This window comes from Macaca thibetana, chromosome 2 (assembly GCF_024542745.1).
Source record: "Macaca thibetana thibetana isolate TM-01 chromosome 2, ASM2454274v1, whole genome shotgun sequence".
Classification (NCBI taxonomy): domain Eukaryota; kingdom Metazoa; phylum Chordata; class Mammalia; order Primates; family Cercopithecidae; genus Macaca; species Macaca thibetana.
Genome location: NC_065579.1, coordinates 32757604 through 32777529, shown reverse-complemented (window position 1 = coordinate 32777529; position 19926 = coordinate 32757604). Strand labels below are relative to the sequence as shown.

Sequence of the window (19926 nt, the reverse complement as noted above, 5' to 3'; positions counted from 1 at the left end):
GAGGCTGAGGCAGGGGGACTGCTTGAGCCCGGGTAGTCGAGGCTGCAGTGAGCCAGGATCGTGCTACTGCACTCCAGCCTGGGTGACAGAGCGAGACTCTATCTCAAAAAATAAAAACTTAATTAACTTAGTGATCTTTTTAAAAATTGTTTTCTGGGATGGAGTCTCACTCTGTCACCAGGGCCGGAGTGCAGTGGCGCGATCTCGGCTCACTGCAACCTCCGCCTCCCAGGTTCAATAGACTTAATGATAAGTTAAACAGCTGCGTGTGGCTAGTGGCTGCCCTACTGCACAGCACAGGCCTGGCTATAGACCGTTCTCTGCTTTGTGAGATCCTGCCATGCTTTTTGGGGGCCTCAGGATGCCTTCCCTCCTGCCTCTGTCTGGTTTTTCTTCTTAGTCCCAGCTCCCGCTGTGAGGGGCTTTCATAGCCCTGAGGGCCAGAGCAAGCTGATTCTACCTTAAGAATTCTGCAGCAGAGACAGAAGCACAAAGACTGCACCAGGGCAGAGTGGGGGCCCAAGGGAGCCAAACCAGAAAGGCCGAGACAGGAGGGTACAGGAGCCAGGAAGCAGCAGAGGTAGAGAGCAGGGGTACGGATGAAGACCGCCAGGGAGCTGGAGCCAGCCACAACCCTCCTGCTCACAGCACAGGCCCAATTCCACAGCAGTCGGTGTCATCCAACTAGAAGACCCAGGTGAAACAGCCCCAAGGTAACACATACAAATGGAATAGGAAGAACACACTAGGATTTTCAAGTTGGGGAGAACTTCAAGATCACTGCTGGAAACCAGGTACTTAATTCCCCTTCCCCTGAGTCCTTTTCTTTTCCCATCTCAGGCCCTGATCGACTTCAGGAGTAGGGGCCCCTTAGCGTGTCGGCCAGACCTGCTACTTCCTTCTGTGAGGACTTGCCACCGTGTTTCCAATACAATACTCCCTCTCTCAGTAATCAGAACAGAGGAAACCAGAGGAGGGAGAGACAGACAAAAACAGAGGTGAGAGACAGAGAAAAACAGAGGTGAGAGACAGAGAAAAACAGAGGTGAGAGACAGAGAAAAACAGAGGTGAGAGACAGAGAAAAGCAAATGTGGAGAGAACCATGAGGTGGCACAGGAGGGGTGGTGAGAGGTGACCTGGGCTCCTGATTCCAATCCTGTGACAACACACTCATATGATGTATCAATCAAACAGGACACTTTTGAGAATAAGGAGAGGCACTATTAATAACTGTGCTGGGACCACAGGCATCCACCAAGACTGCCAGGGCCAACTGAGACATGTGGTTTCCCTACGCATCAGAGCCAGTGACACTTCCCCTCCCTTGAGTTCCATGAGACTCCTACAACCTTTCAGAAAATCCTCCCTTTAATGTAAGCTATTTGAGTGGGTTGTGGATCAAAACGCAGGATAATCTAACCCCAGCTTGGGCATCACCCAGCTCCACACCCCTGTGCATTCAACAACTTTGACAAGGCCAGATCCTATTTCTTCACTCCAACCCTTTCCAAGGCATCACACTGCCTGTCCTTATCTGAACCACCAAGGGGTTCCTTTCACTAAGAGGACAGAGACGAAGAAAATATAGGGGTCATCATGGTTTTCTCCTTCCAGTTTCCCTCCTCTGAGGTTAACAAGAGTCTTGGACCCTTTTAAGGCCTAAGCAGAACCAATTCCCTCCTAGACAGAAAGGGTCTGGTTTAGAGCCCTGATCTAACTATAAAGTGTTTCTAAACAAGCAGGTGAGCACCCAGTTCCACCTCCCAGAACATCGCAGGCCTCCTTTCAATCCTTGGCCTGTGTCATGATTCCCTAACCAAAGGAAAGTGCTGCCATTTGGAGGCTGAGTTAAGGCAAATGGCTCTTTAACTTTTTAGTTTAAAATAATTTCAAACTTGGAAAAAATGAGGGTAAGATGCAGACGCCATGCCCCTTTACCCTGGAATATTTTGGGTGCGTATTTCCACTTATATAACCAGAGTACAATAATCAAAGTCAGAAAATTAACATTGGTACAATGCTATTAATCTGGTCTACAACTGTCTCCAAATTGCATCAACTGTCCCACCAATGTCTTTTATAATAAAGGGCAAAAATTGTTTTCCTGGTCCAAGATCCAATCTAAGAGTCACACATGGCATTTTGTTATCTAACATTCTTTCATCTGGAACAGTTCTTCAGTCTTTGTCTTTCATAGCCTCGATTTTTAAATAATATGAGCCAGATATTTTGTAGAACGTCATTTGGAAAAGACTCCCTTTTTTTTTTTTTTTTTTTTTTTGAGACAGAGTCTCACTTTGTCACCCAGGCTGCAGTACAGTGGCGCAATCTGGGCTCACTACAACCTCCACCTCCAGGGTTCAAGTGATTCTCCTGCCTCAGCCTCCTGAGTAGCTGGGACTACAGGCACCCACCACCACAACTGGCTAATTTCTGTATTTTTAGTAGAGATGGGGTTTCACCAAGTTGGTCAAGCTGGTCTCAAATTCCTGACCTCATGATCCGCCAGCCTCGGCCTCCCAAAGTGCTGGGATTACAGGTGTGAACCACCATGCCCAGCCAAGACTTGCTTTCAATTCATCTTTTTTATTGATGTTACTTAGGCACCAGAATGGAATTGAACCAATTACCAAAAAATGTTTAAAATAGCCCAAGGTAGATCCTTTTGGAGTTCGTAAGTGTGCTGATTGGGTGTTCACGTGCACGTGTCAGATATGCCATCTTCGAATTTTGTTATGATATGATGTGAGCACATTCCTCATCTGATATGAGATGGGAAATAAAAAAATTGCCCAAGGTACAAATCTCCACGAACAAAGGAAAAAACTCATGAGCCCTTTAAACGTGCAAGCAAGCACAGGGGTCAGTACTACAAGGCCCGGGAGGATGAACCAAAGCTACATGACAACCCTGCACGCACGTAAGCAAGGAAGCTCTCATGCACACAGCTAGAAAGACTGGTGGAACCCCAGTAATTTTTCATTTATGGCCAAACACATGTTCTTAAATCCACAGGATTCTTTGAGTAAGAGGATGCAGAAATGCTGAAACAGCAGTGTTTTACCGAGTTCAACCACAAAAGCACTATTTCCATGTTGACGCCAGGAGGCTTCACATATTTCCTCAACTGCAAGACCCACCAGGTTCTTCAAAAATTCACAATCATTAGATTTAAGACAGATTACACCATTGATTTGCATGTTTACTGGGGCTGATGTGTCAACCACCACCCAAGCTGTTATGAAATACAAGGTCCACTTTATAATTAGCACAAGTCTTAGAATCAGGGCGATATGGTGAGTTCACGGCCCCGCCTCGGAGAGCTCTGGAGAACAGTTAGTATAGCCTACACAGGAATCACACATCCACCCACCACAGCATTCCAGGCAGGCTGGCTGGCTGGCTGACTTCTGCTGGCTTTTAGATAACCTCCTCCGGCCTTCAGCTAATCAAAACGTTAAGAAAGGAGAGCACAGGATGCAAAGAGCCAAAGTCAAAGTCGACGGCTGTAACTTTAGAGACACAGGAGAAACGACCAGAAGGAACAGCTAAAAACATCATTTCATCAGAATAGAACTAGGGGTGCGGGGGAGTGAGGTAGAGGACTTTCATTTTGCATTATAACTTATCAGGGACTCTTTTAAAAAAACTATGTCCAAGTATCGTTTCAACAAAAATGAAATTTGAAGTCTATGACAGCATAGATTGACTACAGAGCTTTTGTATTTCCCCAACTGTCAAGACCGAAGGTGGTTCGTAATTTATTCAACATGTGGCTAGATCAGAATGGAGATTCCAGTCAAACAATATCGAGGCTGGAAAAAAGTTTGCCCATCTTTTAGTTTAGATGCTCCCATTTCACTGATGAAGTGACTGAAATCTCAGGAGATAAAGATCCTCTCCCAAGGATCTATACCTGATTAATATCAAGGTGAAGATTGAAAACCTGGCCCCCTAAGTCCTAGACTCTAGCATTCTTTCATCTATGCAGCCTCAGTGGGGATCTCAGAATATGCATCCACTATGCCTCCAAACACAAACTACTTAAGGGCATGGGCTTCAGCCTCAGATCCCTGGATTCATTATACATCCTGGCTCCACCACTCCTTGGCTGTGTGACCTGGGAGAACTGACTTAGTCACTCAGTGCCTCCCTTTCTCATCAACATTCTGAAGGACTGTCGTGAGAATGAATAGGATAAAATATAGAAGCCACTTAGCAAAAAACTTAGCATATAATAGCCTTTCACAAAATAGTGGTTATTTTTACTTAGGTGCCATTATTTAATAAATGGCGAAGGGGCTGGAGGAGGAAAGGACCAACATTTGTTGGCCATATATGCCCGGCACCATGCCGGACGCTTTACAAACATCACCATATTTAACCCTTAACAGCCCTGGTAAGATCCGTATTGCCCTTCACATTTTGGAAGGAAATTAAACCCAGATAAGCTAATATAACTTACCAAGACTGTACAGCACATTAAGAGGCAGAGAATTCAAATCCAGCGCTGAGCTCTAAAGCCCACACTTTCCACCATCATATGCTATGGAGCTATGTAGTTTAGTTTCTATCAGTTCCAAGAAAAAAGTTTTCCTATGCATTTTTTTTTTTTAAGACAGAGTCTCGCTTTGTCACCCAGGCTGGAGTGCAGTGGCGTGACCTTGGCTCACTACAACCTCCGCCTCCCAGGTTCAAATGATTCTGTGCCTCAGCCTCCCAGGTAGCTGGAATTACAGGCATGCACTGCAATACCTGGCTACTACTTTATCTTTTTTGTATTTTAGTAGAGATAGGGTTTCATCATGTTGGCCAAGCTAGTCCTGAACTCCTGGCCTCAAGAGATCTGCTGGCCCTGCCCTGGCCTCCCAAAGTACTGGGATTACAGAAGTGAGCCACTGCACCCAGCCTCCTATGCTTTTTTTGACCCTAAGTTTCACAACATTGAAGTGTGGTTTTAACAAGTTCCAAGTGGGGAAGTAGATGTAATTTCTATCAAATAAGTGCAATACCAGGACTCTTTCCCCAGAGAAGACCCAGCAAAACCAGTGGCAGGGAAAGAAAACAGCATATCTATCTGGAATTGCCCAAGGGGCTTTAGAACCCTACCACCCTGAATTATAAAGCATCTGTCTAATTATTGTAGTACCTCTGGCTCTAGGCTCCACTAATTTTTTCTAATAGACATTGAAGCCATGCCGTAATTTTTTTCTCAGGCAAAATTTTTAAGAAATGGGCAAAGTGGCAAAGAATTTCCTATGGCAAGACCCACAGCATTACTAAAAACTGTCCATCTTGCCTTTATCGTTGCTGGCTTGAGGTCACCGGGAATACTAACCAAAGTCCTTGCTTTGCTGGCTGGTTAACCATTAAAGCACCTCCAGAAGACACTGAAACATGGTTGTTTATGAAGTCTCCCCACAGAAAGAAAGGGAGGAAAGGAAGAAAGTATATGTCCCACGGGCCTCAAAATAAGCCACTGTCTCTACATCACCATGAGGGTGGCAGTTTTCAAATATGGCCGACAATTCTTTAGCACTGCCCCAGGATCAAGAAGAATTAGAATCCAGGTGGGCTCATGACTGCTTGGATCAACAGATTAGAATAGAAGAGCTACTCTGGAGGTTCCAAGGCTGTCAGAAAAAGCCATGAAGCTCCCACCTGGTCATCTTAGGACACTCACTCTGGAAGGAGCCAGAAACCAAAAGGAAGCGAAAGTACCACACGAGAAAGGTCACACGTAGGCATGCTGGTTGCAACTCCAGCTGAGCTCTCAGCATAAGCTTTCAGAGCCAGCATCCTCTGTCAAACACAAGCGTAGGCCATCTCACACATCCAACCAAGCCCTCAAATGACTACAACCCAGGCTGACATCTGACTGCACAAAACTCCTCAAGCAAGGACCACCCAGCTGAGCCCTCTCAAAACCCTCTCCAAATTCCTAACCCACAGATTACAGGCAAAATAAAACAGTTGTTTTAAGCTACTAAGGCTTGGGATAATTAGGGAGAAACAGTAACCAGAACAATGAAGAAGAAGCACACCCCATTTCTTCTTCCAATAAAGCCAAAAATCAAGTAAGAGAACATTAAATCTCTGGGCTTCAAATCTAGCAAAACGAAGCTGAATCCTTTCGCACGCTGGAAACAAAAGGGTGTGGTGAATGAAGACAACCAAACCCCATTCATCATGTTTTGGTTGGGTTTAATGCCAAACAATAAAAGATTTATATTAAGAGGGCTGAGCTGCAGTTATAATAAACAGCGGATAGTCCTCTCATTGTCTCCCTGATAGCAGTTTCTTTCTGTCAGAACAAACACTAACATCTCTTAGATAATCCAGCAAAACACAGCAAAGGAAAAAAAAATCAGGCAAGAATAGAACAAAATTTTTTCCATCTTCCTTTAAGGAAATGAAAGGGGCTGACTTGCCGAGCTCTCCAAGAGCTGCTTTGCAAATTCTGTGATACTCTTGGTTAAAATGCACTACAAAAAAGCAGTATAGTCTTTAATGCTGGAAACATCTACGTGGCAATCGGCAGACTAAGTAACTCTCACAGAGAAAGGCTGGGCAAAGATACCTGGGCTGCCTGCCAAAGGATGAGGTTCAATAGATGTTTAATTCATCCAGCCAAAACACACACACACACACACACACACACACACAACACTATGTTAAAGTCCCTACAACAAATGCTGACAAAGAAAAATAACAGCACAAAATTAAAAGGCTACAGTCCACAGGGACCAGATCTCTGTCAACTTGGGGATTTGAAGATTCTCATTAACCACAGGGATAGCAATGAATCCATCAACCCCATAGCCTGTCTTCTTTTGCGATGACACTCAGAGTCAGAGGGAAGGCACCTTGAACACAGCTGGGGATACAGTCACATGATTTGTAGGAAAGTCAGCAGGTACTGCAATAGCAAGCGCTTATGACCCTGCCATGGGTTTCAGCTGAGGGGCCAGGAGAGTTTGTGTATTATCTTGTTGATCTTTGCAGGTTAAAAGGAAGACATGCCTAGTTTTTTTAAGGCAATACAGTCTATGTCAATATTAGATAGCTATTTCTATGTTCTAGCCAATGGCCAGAACATGTTTTGGCCACTAACAGCATTTTGCTAATGTGGATCCATGAATGAAGTTGTGCAAGAGAACCTATATGTGCCCGCATTTATCCATTTAGAAATGATGCTAACAGTCAAATACATAGAGTAACTAAGTTCAAATATCTAAATATTCTTAATATTTGTAATGTTTTCCATTATATCTTGATTTATTGTGTTCTCTAAATAAGCATATATACGAGGGTTTCTTGGCTGTAGAAGACCCTAAAGTGCCTTTAAAGCACTTTTCACCCTTCCATGAATTACAACTACAGTAGCTGAACAATACGCTAATTCATCAAGCAAACCCACAACATCGGGGTTTATCTACAATTAAGGCAGGAACAACCAGTCCGAAGTTTTTCCCATCAGCCTTCATAGTTCCTGAAATTCCTTCCAGAGAAATTCATTTCTTTGGCTTATAAAGACTTTTTTTTTTTTTTTTTTTTTTTACAACAGGCTTCATTCCCCACCCCCATCCCCTGAAAATTATAACATATGGTCATTGTAAATATTTCACAAAACACCAAGAAACGAAAACTACAAACCACCAGCATCCTCAGAAGCTAGCAACAACAACTGGTAACATCTGAGGGTACATTTTTCTAGAGCCAGGCTTCTCAAACAATGTGGTGATGAATTTTCCCTCATCCAATCTACCGTAAATCAATACTTCCGTAGAATAAAAACAAACTAGGAAAGTAAAATGCCACCTGGATGTCACAACATCAAATTGCCAAAAAAAAAAAAAAACATTCTAAAGTCTTACTCTCAATTTCTGCATTTATTTCACGATAATTGGTAACAAGCAGTTCACATTCTTTGACCCACACAAGAATAACTATGTTAGGGCCGGGCATGGTGGCTCACGCCTGTAATCCCAGCACTTTGGGAGGCCAAGGCAGGCGGATTTGACAGGTCAGGAGTTCGAGACCAGCTTGACCTACATAGTGAAACCCCATTTCTACTAAAATACAAAACTTAGCTGGGCATGGTGGTGGGCACCTGTAATCCAGCTACTTGGGAGGCTGAGGCAGGAGAATCACCTGAACCTGGGAGGCAGAGGTTGCAATGAGCCAAGATCACACCACTGCACTCCAGCCTGGGGAACAAAGTGAGACTCCGTTTCCAAAAAAAAAAAAAAGAATAACTATGTTAGGCCTGTCTTCTCATATGCATATATTCTTTTACTATATATATGGTTTTATATATGCTCTATATAGTTTTATATATATATTATGTATAGTTTTTTTTTCCCCCACTAAGTAGACCATGGCCATTTGTCCATATTCACACATCATCTTTTTTTAAAGTGAAAGGCCACTCTTAAAATGCTAACGCCCCCAAGCAAGGCAGAATCTTTGTTCATGAGCCAACATGTGCATAAGTGGACAGGTGCTGGGGAGGGAAAGGAGAACACAAGGTTGCGATTTACCAGTGTCACAACTGTCCTCACGGTCAGTCTGTCCAAGAACAGACTGGGAGGCCGGGCACGGTGGCTCATGCCTGTAATCCCAACACTCTGGGAAGCCGAGGCAGGAGGACTGCTTGAGCCCAGGGGTTCGAGACCAGCCTGGGCAACATAGAGAGACCCCATCTCTACAAAAACAAAAATTAGCCAGGCATGGTGGCGCGCTCCTGTAGTCCCAGCTACTTAAGAAGACTGAGATGGGAGGATAACTTGAGCCCAGGAGTTCGAGGCTCCAGTGAGCTATGATTGTGCCACTGCACCCCAGCCTGAGCAACAGAGACCAAGACTGTCTCAGGAAAAAACAAAAACAAAGCAGGAGGCTGGGCATGGTAGCTCACACCTGTAATCCCAGCACTTTGGGAGGCTGCAGTGGGTGAATCATTTGAGGTCAGGAGTTGACCAGCCTGGCCAAAATGGCAAAACCCCGTCCCTACCAAAAACACAAAAATTAGCCGGGTGTGGTGGCACATGCCTGTAATCCCAGCTACTCAGGAGGCTAAGGCACGAAAATCGCTTGAACCTAGGAGGCCGTGGTGGCAGTGAGCTGAGATCAAACCATTGCACTCCAGTTTTTGAGACCCTGTCTCAAAAAATAAAATTAATTAATTAAATAAATCAAGCAGGGCTCACACAGGGAAACTAATTGTCACATCATAGCAGACAGGCCACAGCGCAATGCCCTGCTGATCCAGTGACGACAAAGTCCATCTCACTGCAATCCTGGCCTGTACGAGCCCTCCCTCTGGCCCCTTTCCCAGGGCCAATCTGACAAAGAAAGGTCATGGCAGGACCTGGGGGAAGAGAACGGAGCTACTGCCAGGCCCCATGGCCAGTTTGGCCCCAGTGGACATCTCATTGGAACCTTCTCTGTTTGCAGCGCTCAGCGGGTCTCAGCCCTCCCTGCCAGCCAAGCAACAGGCTGGGGAGCTCTCAAACAGCATCCCTTACCATCCTCCAGGTCACCCAGGGATGTAGGCAAGAATCACAGCCCCCAGATTCAAAGATGAGAAGACTGCGGCTTCCATGTGCCAAGTATCCCTAGAAGTCAGCAGACCTCTGATTTCAACCTGTATCACCTGATGTCAAGACCGCTGTCTTCCCTCCACCTGCCCTTCCCCATGGCTTTGGGCTTTGGTTATTTCACAGCAAAAACTGAGACACGATCCTATTTTAAAGAAGAAGAAACTGAGGCACAGAGATTACATAACCTGCCAGAGGTCCCACAGCTATGACAAGGGGAGCTGGGATTCAGCGTCAGACAGTCTGGCTCCAGAGGCCAAGCTTTGCCAGCTGTCCTATAGCTAGGTCACTCTTCAAGTTTCAAATGTTTCCCCACTCACCTCCTTCCCCAAAGGGAAATAAGCAGTCTGGGGGGATCACTGAAGCCCAAGACCTTAAGTACCACCATTCTGATGGCCAAACTTCAAGTCAGAGCCGTGGGGGCAGCGCAGCAGCCCTGGCTCAGGCTACCCTGAAGAGACGCAAAGACCACACACGTTTTTTCTTTACAATCAGTCAATCACCAAAGGTCCTGTTAACACTCCACCTCTCCCCACCCCAGCCTTCCTCAACCTGCAGACGACGTCTGTACCATCGCTCTCTTCCTCCTCCACTTTAAGGCTGCTCTGGATGTTATCTTCAGACTATTTGGGGTCTGCAGACCTCAACTCTGATGCCCCCTATTTCAACAAAGCTTTGGCCTCCCAAAGGGCCCTGAGTGACTCTCCCAGAATCCCCCTCCCCCCACTGAAATTGCTCGCTTGGATCCAGGAGATGGCAAGCTCCATGAGGCAGGGACATGCCTGATTATCTGTTGACCACCCTGGTCCCCAGCGCCCCACACAGTATTTGCTGCAGGAAGGCCTCCAGGCCAATGTTTACTTCAACCAGATCTCACCTGTGTACAAGAAGGTCGGGGATGCAGGGACTCTGCCAGCCCAGACCAGGCAGTCTGCCACCAGGCCTGGAATCTGGTGCAGCTTCAAGAAACAGTTACTCCTCCCTCCCCCGGTCTATCTATTGCTTCAAACATTCCCTAGCAGTTTCTTCAAAGCAAAACTTAGTCTTGCAGAACCTAGTCCCTAGTGCATTCCACCCACACATGTTTTAATGGAGAAAGTGCTGGGACGTATCACTGTCCTTTGATAGAGGAATTTTTCTCCTGATTTGTGCTAATAATTCATGAGAGAGGGGCCAGGTGGCTTCCAGTTCACCCTCACCTCCAAGTTTCTAAGCTCAAAACAGAGATTTTGGTTCTACCATTGCTCCTTGGGTCCAAAAAAAAAAGTTTTAGGTTTTGTTTTTAAGAGAAAGCATTTGCTGGTTTTTGGAGGGAGGAAAGGCAGAGATAATGAGTGCTGGCTTAAGCGAGTTTGAGGAACACAGACACTCAGAAACAAAGATTTTTCAAACCACCCTGCCAGTATAAGCAGAAACCATTCCCACCTGACCTGACCAACGAGGAAAAGAAAGGACCCCTTCACAGTCCTGGAACAGCCCACTTTCAGAGCAAGCACGGGAAATGATGAAAACACTACATGTTGTGCTTAAAACCACATATATATGGGCATGAAATATTACAAATCTTTATTCTGATTAGACTTAGAAATTCTCAGTGTGGCATCTGTTTTAACAAACATTTGAAAAGAGACCTATATACTAGGCATTTTAAAATTACATCAGCATATTGAGTTTTATTACCTCACCTGGCAGGGCTGTCACATACCTGAATGACCCATTTATCTCTGACTCATCACCTCCTCTTCCATCCATTACTCACCCAAGCCTGGCACAAGGCCCCCTTGCTGGTCCTCAGCTAGGCCAGGCCCACTCCCATCTTAGCACAGATGCGCCCTCCAGCTGGAATGTTCTTCCCCCACATGGCCTGAGGCTTGCTCACTCTCTCTAGATAATACCGCATTCCTCTCCCTCCCCTTGCCTCCAAACACCCACCAGCTGAGTCCCCTTCCAGCTCTTTGCCTCCTTCGCATACATCAGATAACCTACTGTGCATACTTTAACTCTTTATTGCATTTTCCACCCCCTCTGCAATGTAAGCCTCGGAAGAGCAGGGACTTCAGTCCAGTCTCTTCACTGCTCTGTCCCCATCACCGAAAACTGCCCCATCACACAGTAGGTGCTCAATAAATACTTAGTGAATTAAAAAGCCGGTCAGGCGCAGTGGTTCACGCCTGTAATCCCAGCATTTTGGAAGGCCAAGGGAGGCAGATTGCTTTCAGCTCAGGAGTTTGAAACCTGCCCGGCCAACATTGCAAAACCCATCTCTACTAAAAATACAAAAATTAGCCAGGCGTGGTGGTGTGCGCCTTTGGTCCCAGCTACTTGGGAGGCTGAAGCTAGAGAATCACTTGAACCCGGGAGGCAGAGTCTGCAGTGAGCCGAGGCTGTGCCACTGCACTCCAGCCTGAGTGACAGAACGAGACCCTGTCTCATTAATAAATAAATAAAGCTGACGGATCACTGGATCTGTGGGAAAATGTTTATTTTCCTAACTTAAAACATCAGGCTTATATCCAAGGCCTCTCTGGTTAAAAGGTTCCTCCTTTAACAGCTTAAAAAGGTTGGCTTTCGCTGATATAAATCAGAGTGCAAAGGAGACCCAACACTGTTCAAAATAAGGTCAGAGGCAAACCCAGGATGCAGGAGGAGACAGACATCCAAGTGACACGGCAGGCGGCTGCCAGAGGCCCCTTTGCAATCTGGAATTTAAACGGCCAAGACAAGAAATGGGGTGTTAAATGTGGACCTCAGGAGCAACACCCTGGTCTACAGCTACCCACGGACAACGGCGGCACAGTGTGTGAGCACATTCGCAGCGACCACAAGCCTGGTCACCAATTCAGCTTCATCAGACAAAAACCATGAGAGGTGCTGAATGCCCCAGATCGCAATCAAAAGGCAAAGGGAAAGGAAATGGGGACAGCAAAATACCTTCCCCTGGGGTCCCTGAAAGTAGACTATTTCATTATTTGCCAATTCCATACTTGTGAATTCATCTACTCACTAAAATTGTTACGTAACCCCAAAATCAATACACGCAGCCCTTTCAGGTTCACTCACCGACACGCGCAGGAGCGACACTCCACCTCCTCCTTTCAGTGCCCAGCCTGTAAACAAGTGTCCTTTTCATGGTCTACTTAGTGCCATGTCTTTCACACTTCTGTGCTGTCTTTGGTGATTTTGCTGTTAAAAATGGCCCAGAAGGGGAGTGCCGAAGTGCTGTCTGTGAGCACTCCTGAGCATAAGCAGGCTGTGATACGGCTTACAGGGAAAATACATGTTAGGTAAGCGGCCCTGAGTTCAATGCTAATGAATCAATAGTATATAGTAAATAAAGTGTCTTTTAATGGAAACTGAGAAGATTAATATTGATCAGTTGATGAAAATGATGTGACCACAGGCCTGCTCCGAGCCCTGCATTTTCCCTACAACAGTGGTTCCGTATTCACTAATTCAGTGTTCACAACTTTATGGAATACAAGTACTGCAAAAACAAGACGGGGCACGGTGGCTCACACCTGTAATCCCAGCACTTTGGGAGGCTGAGATGGGTGGGGCGGGGCGGGGGGGGCGGTGGGGGGCGGTGATGACGACATGAGGTCAGGAGTTCAAGATCAGCCAGTTCAAGACCAGCCTGGCCAACATGGTGAAACCCTGTCTCTACTAAAAATACAAAAAGTAGCTGGGCATGGTGGCGGGTGCCTGTAATCCCAGCTACTACTCAGGAGGCTGAGGCAAGAGAATCGCTTGAACCCGGGAGGCAGAGGTTGCAGTGAGCCGAGATCGCGCCACTGCACTCCAGCCTGGGTGACAGAGTGAGACTCCGTCGCGGGAAAAAAACAAAAGACTCGACTGTATATTAAAATGGCTCATTTTCCTGCCCCCTATCCTTGGGCATACTCCCCTTGACCACCCCAGTGGCTCACTCCACCTGTTCCTCTGCAGGGGCTCTCCTGCAGGCATCTGCTCAGATGTCCTCCCGCAGCGCCCCTCCAGTGTCTGTCACATTTCTTACTGTAGCTATTACCACCAGTAATTATTACCCCCTCTCTGCTCCTCACTCCAACCAAAAACGTAAACTCCTGGAGGGCAAGGTCTTTGTCTCGTTCACCCACATAAATGCAGTGGTCAACAGTATCTGACAAGCAGCTGGTGCCCATCGTGAAGGGTGAAATCCCACCTGGCTCCTTTGTGACAGAAACACCTATTAAACCTGTGCCTCCCAGTGCCACATGTAGCTACTAATACTTGAAACATGTCTAGTCTCAAGTGAAATGTGCCCTAAGTGTAAAATATGCCAAAGATCTTAAAGACTTAGTATAAAAATATATGTAAAATATCAGTAATTGTTTAATAGCAAGTCCACGTTGAAATTGTACTGTCTTGGATATTCCGGGTTACACAAACTATTTAAATTCATTTCAGCTGTTTATTTTTCATTTTTAATGTGTCTACTAGGGAGTTTTTCATTGCTTATGTAGCCCGTATTATATTTGTATGAGTCAGTCTTGGTTATAATACCGTGAAAAGGCCAGCCAGCAACCCAGCCCAGCCCTGGCCACCCCCCCTCACACCCTCCAGTTGGCCTCTCACACGGCTCCAAATGCTCTCCAGAGTCAAGCAGGAAACACCTGTCCGGTGGCTTCCTGTGACACACAAATACCTAAGTGTATTCAGAAATAGGATTCAAAAGTCAGGCTAAAAAGAATTTAACAGATTAACCAATCTCACCCCAAGAAGGTAAGCACCCTAGGGGCTGAGATGTGGGCCATCTTGTTCATTACCCAGAACAGTGGCCAGCACATAGTAGGCGAGCAATTAGAATCAATCAATGCCTTGGTGTGGGGGGTGGGGAGAGTGGGGGAGGGTAGGAAGAAGAATATTTCCAGGATGGGTATGGCAACTCATGCCTGTGATCCCAGCACTTTGGGAGGTCAAGGTGGGAGGATCACTTTGAGGCCTGGAGTTCAAGAACAGCCTGGTCAACAGAGCAAGATCCCATCTTTACAAAAAAGTTTAAAAATATGAAAAATTAGCCGGGTATAGTGGCATGCACCTGTAGTCTCAGCTACCAGGGAGGATGATGCAGGAGGATTGCCTGAACCCAGGAGTTTGAGGTTGCAGTGAGCTGTGATTGCACCACTGCACTGGGATAATAGAATGCAGGAACTGGAGGAGATCTGGAAAATGCCTGTGACTATAAGATGGGAGCCCTGCCTCTGAGGCATCATCACAAAATGCTAAGCCTCTGAGTCCTTATCTGGAAAGCAAATAGTCCCTCCCCTCCTGGTTCTCCAGGCCAGAACATTCTATGATGATAGTAGTTTAATACAGTGGCAACTAGACTGTTTAATATAGTGGCAACTGGGCTCTTGAAACGTGGCTATTATGATTGAGGAACAGAATTTTGTCTTACTTAATTTTAATTAAACTCATTAGCCAGGCATGGTGGTACACACCTGTTACCCCAACTACTCAGGAAGCTGAGGAATGAGAATCACTTGAGCCCAGGAGGTGGAGGTTGCAGAGAGCAGACATCGCACCACTGCACCCCAACCTGGGCGACAGAGTTAGACTCTGTGTCAAAAAAAAAAAAAAAAATTAATTAAATTCAAATAGCCATACGTTGCACATGGCTACCATATGGGACAGCATAGCTCTAGGCTGGTGTGACAGGATGGAATGAGATAAAACGTGTAAAAAACAGTCTGTAAATGCTAAAGCCCTATAGGAATGGTAAGGGTTTTGTTGTTTAATGCATCAGAAATCTGAGATCCTAAGAGGTTTCGGTTACCGCACATCACAGACAGACTCAATTCATAAGTGAAAGAAATGTAAATAAACTAGATTTTACTTCACTTAGGGAGAAGGACAGCCCGTGTTCTTGTACACCTACGATGGAAATGGAGGTGGTGAGCGATAACCCTTCACACAGCTCAGAGCAACAGACTTTTTAATCCACATTGCTACATCCAGATTTGGTAACTCCAGGGCCTACGCATGCAGCAGAAATCAAGGCTGCCTGTGAATCCTGGCAGATTATATTCCTGTCTCCCACACCCTCACTCTTAGGGACCATGTGCTTCTTGTCCCTTCCACTGACTTTTGCTATTTCTCCTGCTACAGAAACAGACTTTGCCAACAGCTCCCTGCACTGGGAAGCTGCGCTGAGAGTCCCTTCCAGGCTCTGACAGTCAATTCACAGTCTCCTGAATACATACAGTGGTTGTTCAAATTTGCTGATGGGTGGTAAAAGCAACCACTACTGGAAAGGGGTGGAAACTAATCAGAGGCTGTGATGAATGCTAACTTGTTTACACTCCGGTTGGAAAATGCACATGAAACCTAAATCAAGTTTTAGTCTTCCAAGATTTTTCCCAGTAGGAAAGGCCTTTCCAGTCTAAACAGCTTTTTGTTACCATTATAATTATATTCTATGCACAAGCAGACAATAAAGAAATGAGCAGGAAAGCAGAAGGCGGGGGTGAGTTATTAGGACAGGAAAGTCAAGAAATGGTCGAAGTCAGAGGAAACAACACAACCTTTCCAGAACAAATGGCAGGAACCGCCCTGAACATGTAAGAGATTTTGTGAGCTCATTCATTATTCTTCATTAAAGAGTTCAGCTAATTTTCCTCTCTATCCTTTCAGTCACATGAAAACTTGGGGCTTAGGCGTTGTGTAACGCTCTGCACAGGCTTGATTTAGGCCCCATGGAGCTTCCATAATGAAAAACAACATGTGAAATTGGATCCACATGCGTTCCGCCCACAGGTTGAGCTCAGTGGTGTATTTTATTCTGTCAGGGAGCTGTTGCTCAACTCCCAAGGAGGGGGGTCCAGCAATAACCCTCCAGCTATGAAGACAAAATTAACCAGCCTTGTGCCGGTGTGAGTGACATCACTTCACCAAGAACAGGAACTCAGCTCTCTGTACCTCGAGTTCAGTCTCCCGTCTGTTGATATCATCCGTGGACTGATTTAACTTCTCCAGTTCTCCCTGGTGAAGAAAAGAGGAAGAGAAAAAGACTTACGGGATCCGTCTTTTGTTTCCAATATAACTCAGTCCATAACCTGAAAAATTATCCCAGCCCAGTTTGCAGGAAAAGGGAAGAATTGGTATTAATTCTTAAGGCAAACAGTTGAGGCTTAGCTAGAAAAGCAAATGAATGTCAGCATTTCTGAAACCATTTTCTTGAGGGTATCCTTTTTGACAATGTCTTCAGAGACATTTGGAATTTGTCAGAGGTCAAATATTCCAGGTATGTGCCTTCAGGTAAATCCCACCTGTTACAAATGGTTTAATGGCCTCATCAAAACAGCACCATCTGCCTTGAGCAAGAACTTTGCTTAGAAAACAATAAAAGACAATAAGCAAGGCCAGGCCAAAAATATAAACCCAGTGAAATCATCAAGGGCAGAATTCTGGTATTAACTCACCAGAATTATTTTTCTGTAAAGGGTGAAAATCTTTTCACACTGCCAATTATTCAACCTACTTAGCTGGATGTTTTAAACTAGCTTTAATCCCATTCATTTCAATAAACATTTACAAACTGACATTTTGTAAAAAGCATCCAACATGAACTTAACTCATCTTTACTATGCAAACAAAGGATCTTGCTAACATAATCCCATACCAATAACACACGATTTATTCCAAACCAATTATTTTAATTAATAGCATTCCTAATGCAAGGTTTTTTTTTCCACCTGATCTTTATCTTGCTAACCTGACAAAACAATTCATTTAAACCCTAACCACTGAGTTAAGTGAGCTTTTAAATTGATCTGTGCACTAAAAAACCAATTAGGGATCCAGAAATTACAGAGCATGCTTAAAAGCAATTTTTAAAAAATGATTTACTGAAAAGGTAGAATAAAACGGGTCTTAGAAAGGGATTTGCTCTGCTTTTTGCTTCGGGGTGAAGAGGTTAAACTGTCACTCCTAGATCTCGGCTTGGAAATTGTTTTTTAATCATCTCTCTTGGAAATGGAGGCACAGTCAGCCAGCCCAATCCCCTCGCCGCCTCCACGCGTCAGCTTTGCGCATCAGTTGTCCCTGATTTCTGTTCATGCCCAGCCTCACAACAAGGAAAAGCAGGGTTTTAAGCAATTTCAGGCCAGGCGGAACGTTGAGCCGGTGGTGACAATAAGACGCTCAGTTCTCTAACAATGAATCAGAGAAGGAAAACGGCTCAGGCCGGGCACCTTGGCAGGTGAGGACTCTGCACCGGGGGCACCAGTGCCAGCCCGCGCTGCAGGGGCGGGCAACGCCCACCCGCCTACGGTGCCCGGCGCCCACGCGGGCGACCCCTCCTCGCAGAGCCTGGAGGCCATGCCTTGCCCGCGGTGCCGTGGTGGCCGGGCGGGGGGTACCCCCGAGGATACCATGGCGCCCCCGCCCCCTTTTTCCCTTTGTTGCACATCCGCCCGAACCACCAGGCACTCTGCGGCGACCCCGATCCTGCTAGGGGTCTGCGGGGGGCTCCCCGCAATAGAGTCAGGCCGCATCCACGCGGGCACTGTAGCCTCCTCATTGTGGAGACGATGAAACAGAGCATACAGATCGTCTCCTGCCACCGTATGTGGCCGCCAGTCCCCAGACCACAGTCACTGGGGGCTGCGAAGTGGATGTACGCGTAGACGCCGACCTCCGCAGCAGCCCTCGCGAAGCCCGGATGCGGGGTGACCCCGCGCGCCCTACCTGGATTCGGGGATCCACCTCTTCTTCCTCCTCCAGCCCCTGCTCCATCCCCTTTTCCTCCTCCTCCTCCTCGTCCCGTGCAGGCGGCAGGAGCTCGGCTGGCTCCTCCGAGCGGCTCCGCTTCAGTGCCGCGTCCATGCGGGCAGTCGCCACGCGCGCCGCGCAGTGGGCTCCGGAGCGCCCTGGAGGTAGCGGCCGCCACAGGCTGGGCTGGAGCCGCCTCGCCACAGCCGGGCACGATCAGGGAGCCGCCGGGGCCGACACCCGGGAGGCACAGCTCGCCGATGCGGATCCCTCTGGCCGCGGCGGAGCAGAGGAAATGGGCGCGGCCGCCCCCTTTCTGCCGCGGCAGTCAGCGCAGCGCCCGCTCCGCCCCCGTCCCGCCCCGGCCGCGCGCTCCTCGGCCAGTCCCAGCTACCCAGGTCTCCGTCACAAAACCCCAGCTCCCTCCACATCTCCAAGGTGGCAAAATAGGATGAGCCCCCACCCCCTTGTAACTTAGCAGCCCGGATATATCTCAACTGCGTAACGCAAGCCTCCCGCTTTCGGGAGTCCCCTTCTCCCGCCCTCCTCCGAAGCGCGTTGTGTGTGGTAGGAAGCGTGGGGTGTTTTCACGCTGAAGTCGCCTTCCGAAGCCTGGGCTTAGTGACCCTGGACCTCAGGACCAAGACTTGCCGAAACCCTGTACCCAAAGGCACATTCCTCCCCTTGAGCGAACCTTGGGAATGGCACCTACTCAAAGATTTCCCCAGAAAAGCAAACTAAAATGTGCGCTTATATAGACACAGGAGTGTAGAGAGGAGAGCCAGCTGCAGCTCCGTGCACGGATGCATCGCCGAAGGCTGCGGCCTCTCTGGGCGAGCCCCGTACCAAACACAGAGGTGCGGCGGTCCTACCTGAATAGCCAGGAAGCATGGAGAATGCATTGAGCTGGGATGCCTGTGGGCAGACACAGCCTTTTTAAGGAGGTGGCAAGTGTAACCCCTGTTGATGGGCACACTCTGGCCAAGAATTTATGAATTAGTGAGACTTCCTGCCCACCATCAACAAGTAGGGAGACAGAGTTGGCCTGGCAGACACAGCATCCGAAAAGACCAAACTGAAGAGGCATGTGTGTGCTTTTATGAAATGTCAGGGCCACTGTGATGTCAGGGGAACCCAAAGGATGACCTTGGCAAAGCAGGTGAGCACATAGCTGCTCACATCTCCTTCCTTTGAGAAATGCAGAACGTGCACATGTTCTACACGGAGGCCTGTAGCCCATCTGCTCTGAGTTTGGTGGACAAATTTGCTTGAGAATGGAGCTTCTTTCTGAGAACCTATCATCAAAACCACCTTACAAAACCTGTGTCTGGCACGACATGGTAGCTCATATCTGTAATCCCAGCTCTTTGAGATGCCAGGATACAAGGATCACTTGAGGCCAGGAGTTCAAGAGCAGCCTGGGCAATACGGCCAGACACCTTCTCAAATAAATAAATAGTCCTGCTTCTGGTGGTTTTATCAAAAAGTAGGCTAGAGGGTTACTCCTAGGGAAAGGCACCACCCCATACACGCTGGCACTATAGTCCACTGTCAAAGGAAAATTGTCCTATTTTCTGGAGGTAGTGCCATGGTTTGT

The 19926-nt window shown here is 47.0% G+C and overlaps 1 protein-coding gene and 1 non-coding gene across 5 annotated transcripts in view; one reads left to right on the top strand and one right to left on the bottom strand.

Annotated features, from left to right (window-relative positions):
- Positions 1-19406, bottom strand: part of SH3BP5 (SH3 domain binding protein 5) — a 77437-nt gene extending 58031 nt beyond the window's left edge. The window contains exons 1-3 of one of the 4 annotated variants that reach the window (XM_050777719.1): positions 18558-18611; positions 18306-18525; positions 16536-16598 (exon numbers count right to left, since the gene is read on the bottom strand). In XM_050777719.1, coding sequence (XP_050633676.1) covers positions 16536-16598; positions 18306-18443 — 201 coding nt within the window. In that variant the 5' untranslated portion in view covers positions 18444-18525; positions 18558-18611. Of the gene's footprint in view, positions 1-16535; positions 16599-18305; positions 18665-19201 lie in introns of those variants that run through there. The other 3 variants (XM_050777717.1, XM_050777716.1, XM_050777718.1) reach the window with 3 other exon arrangements.
- LOC126949556 (small nucleolar RNA U13) lies at positions 2660-2768 on the top strand. Its single transcript, XR_007723833.1, has one exon. It is a non-coding gene; the product is annotated as a small nucleolar RNA U13 (small nucleolar RNA).
- Positions 19407-19926: the final 520 nt, after the last annotated feature.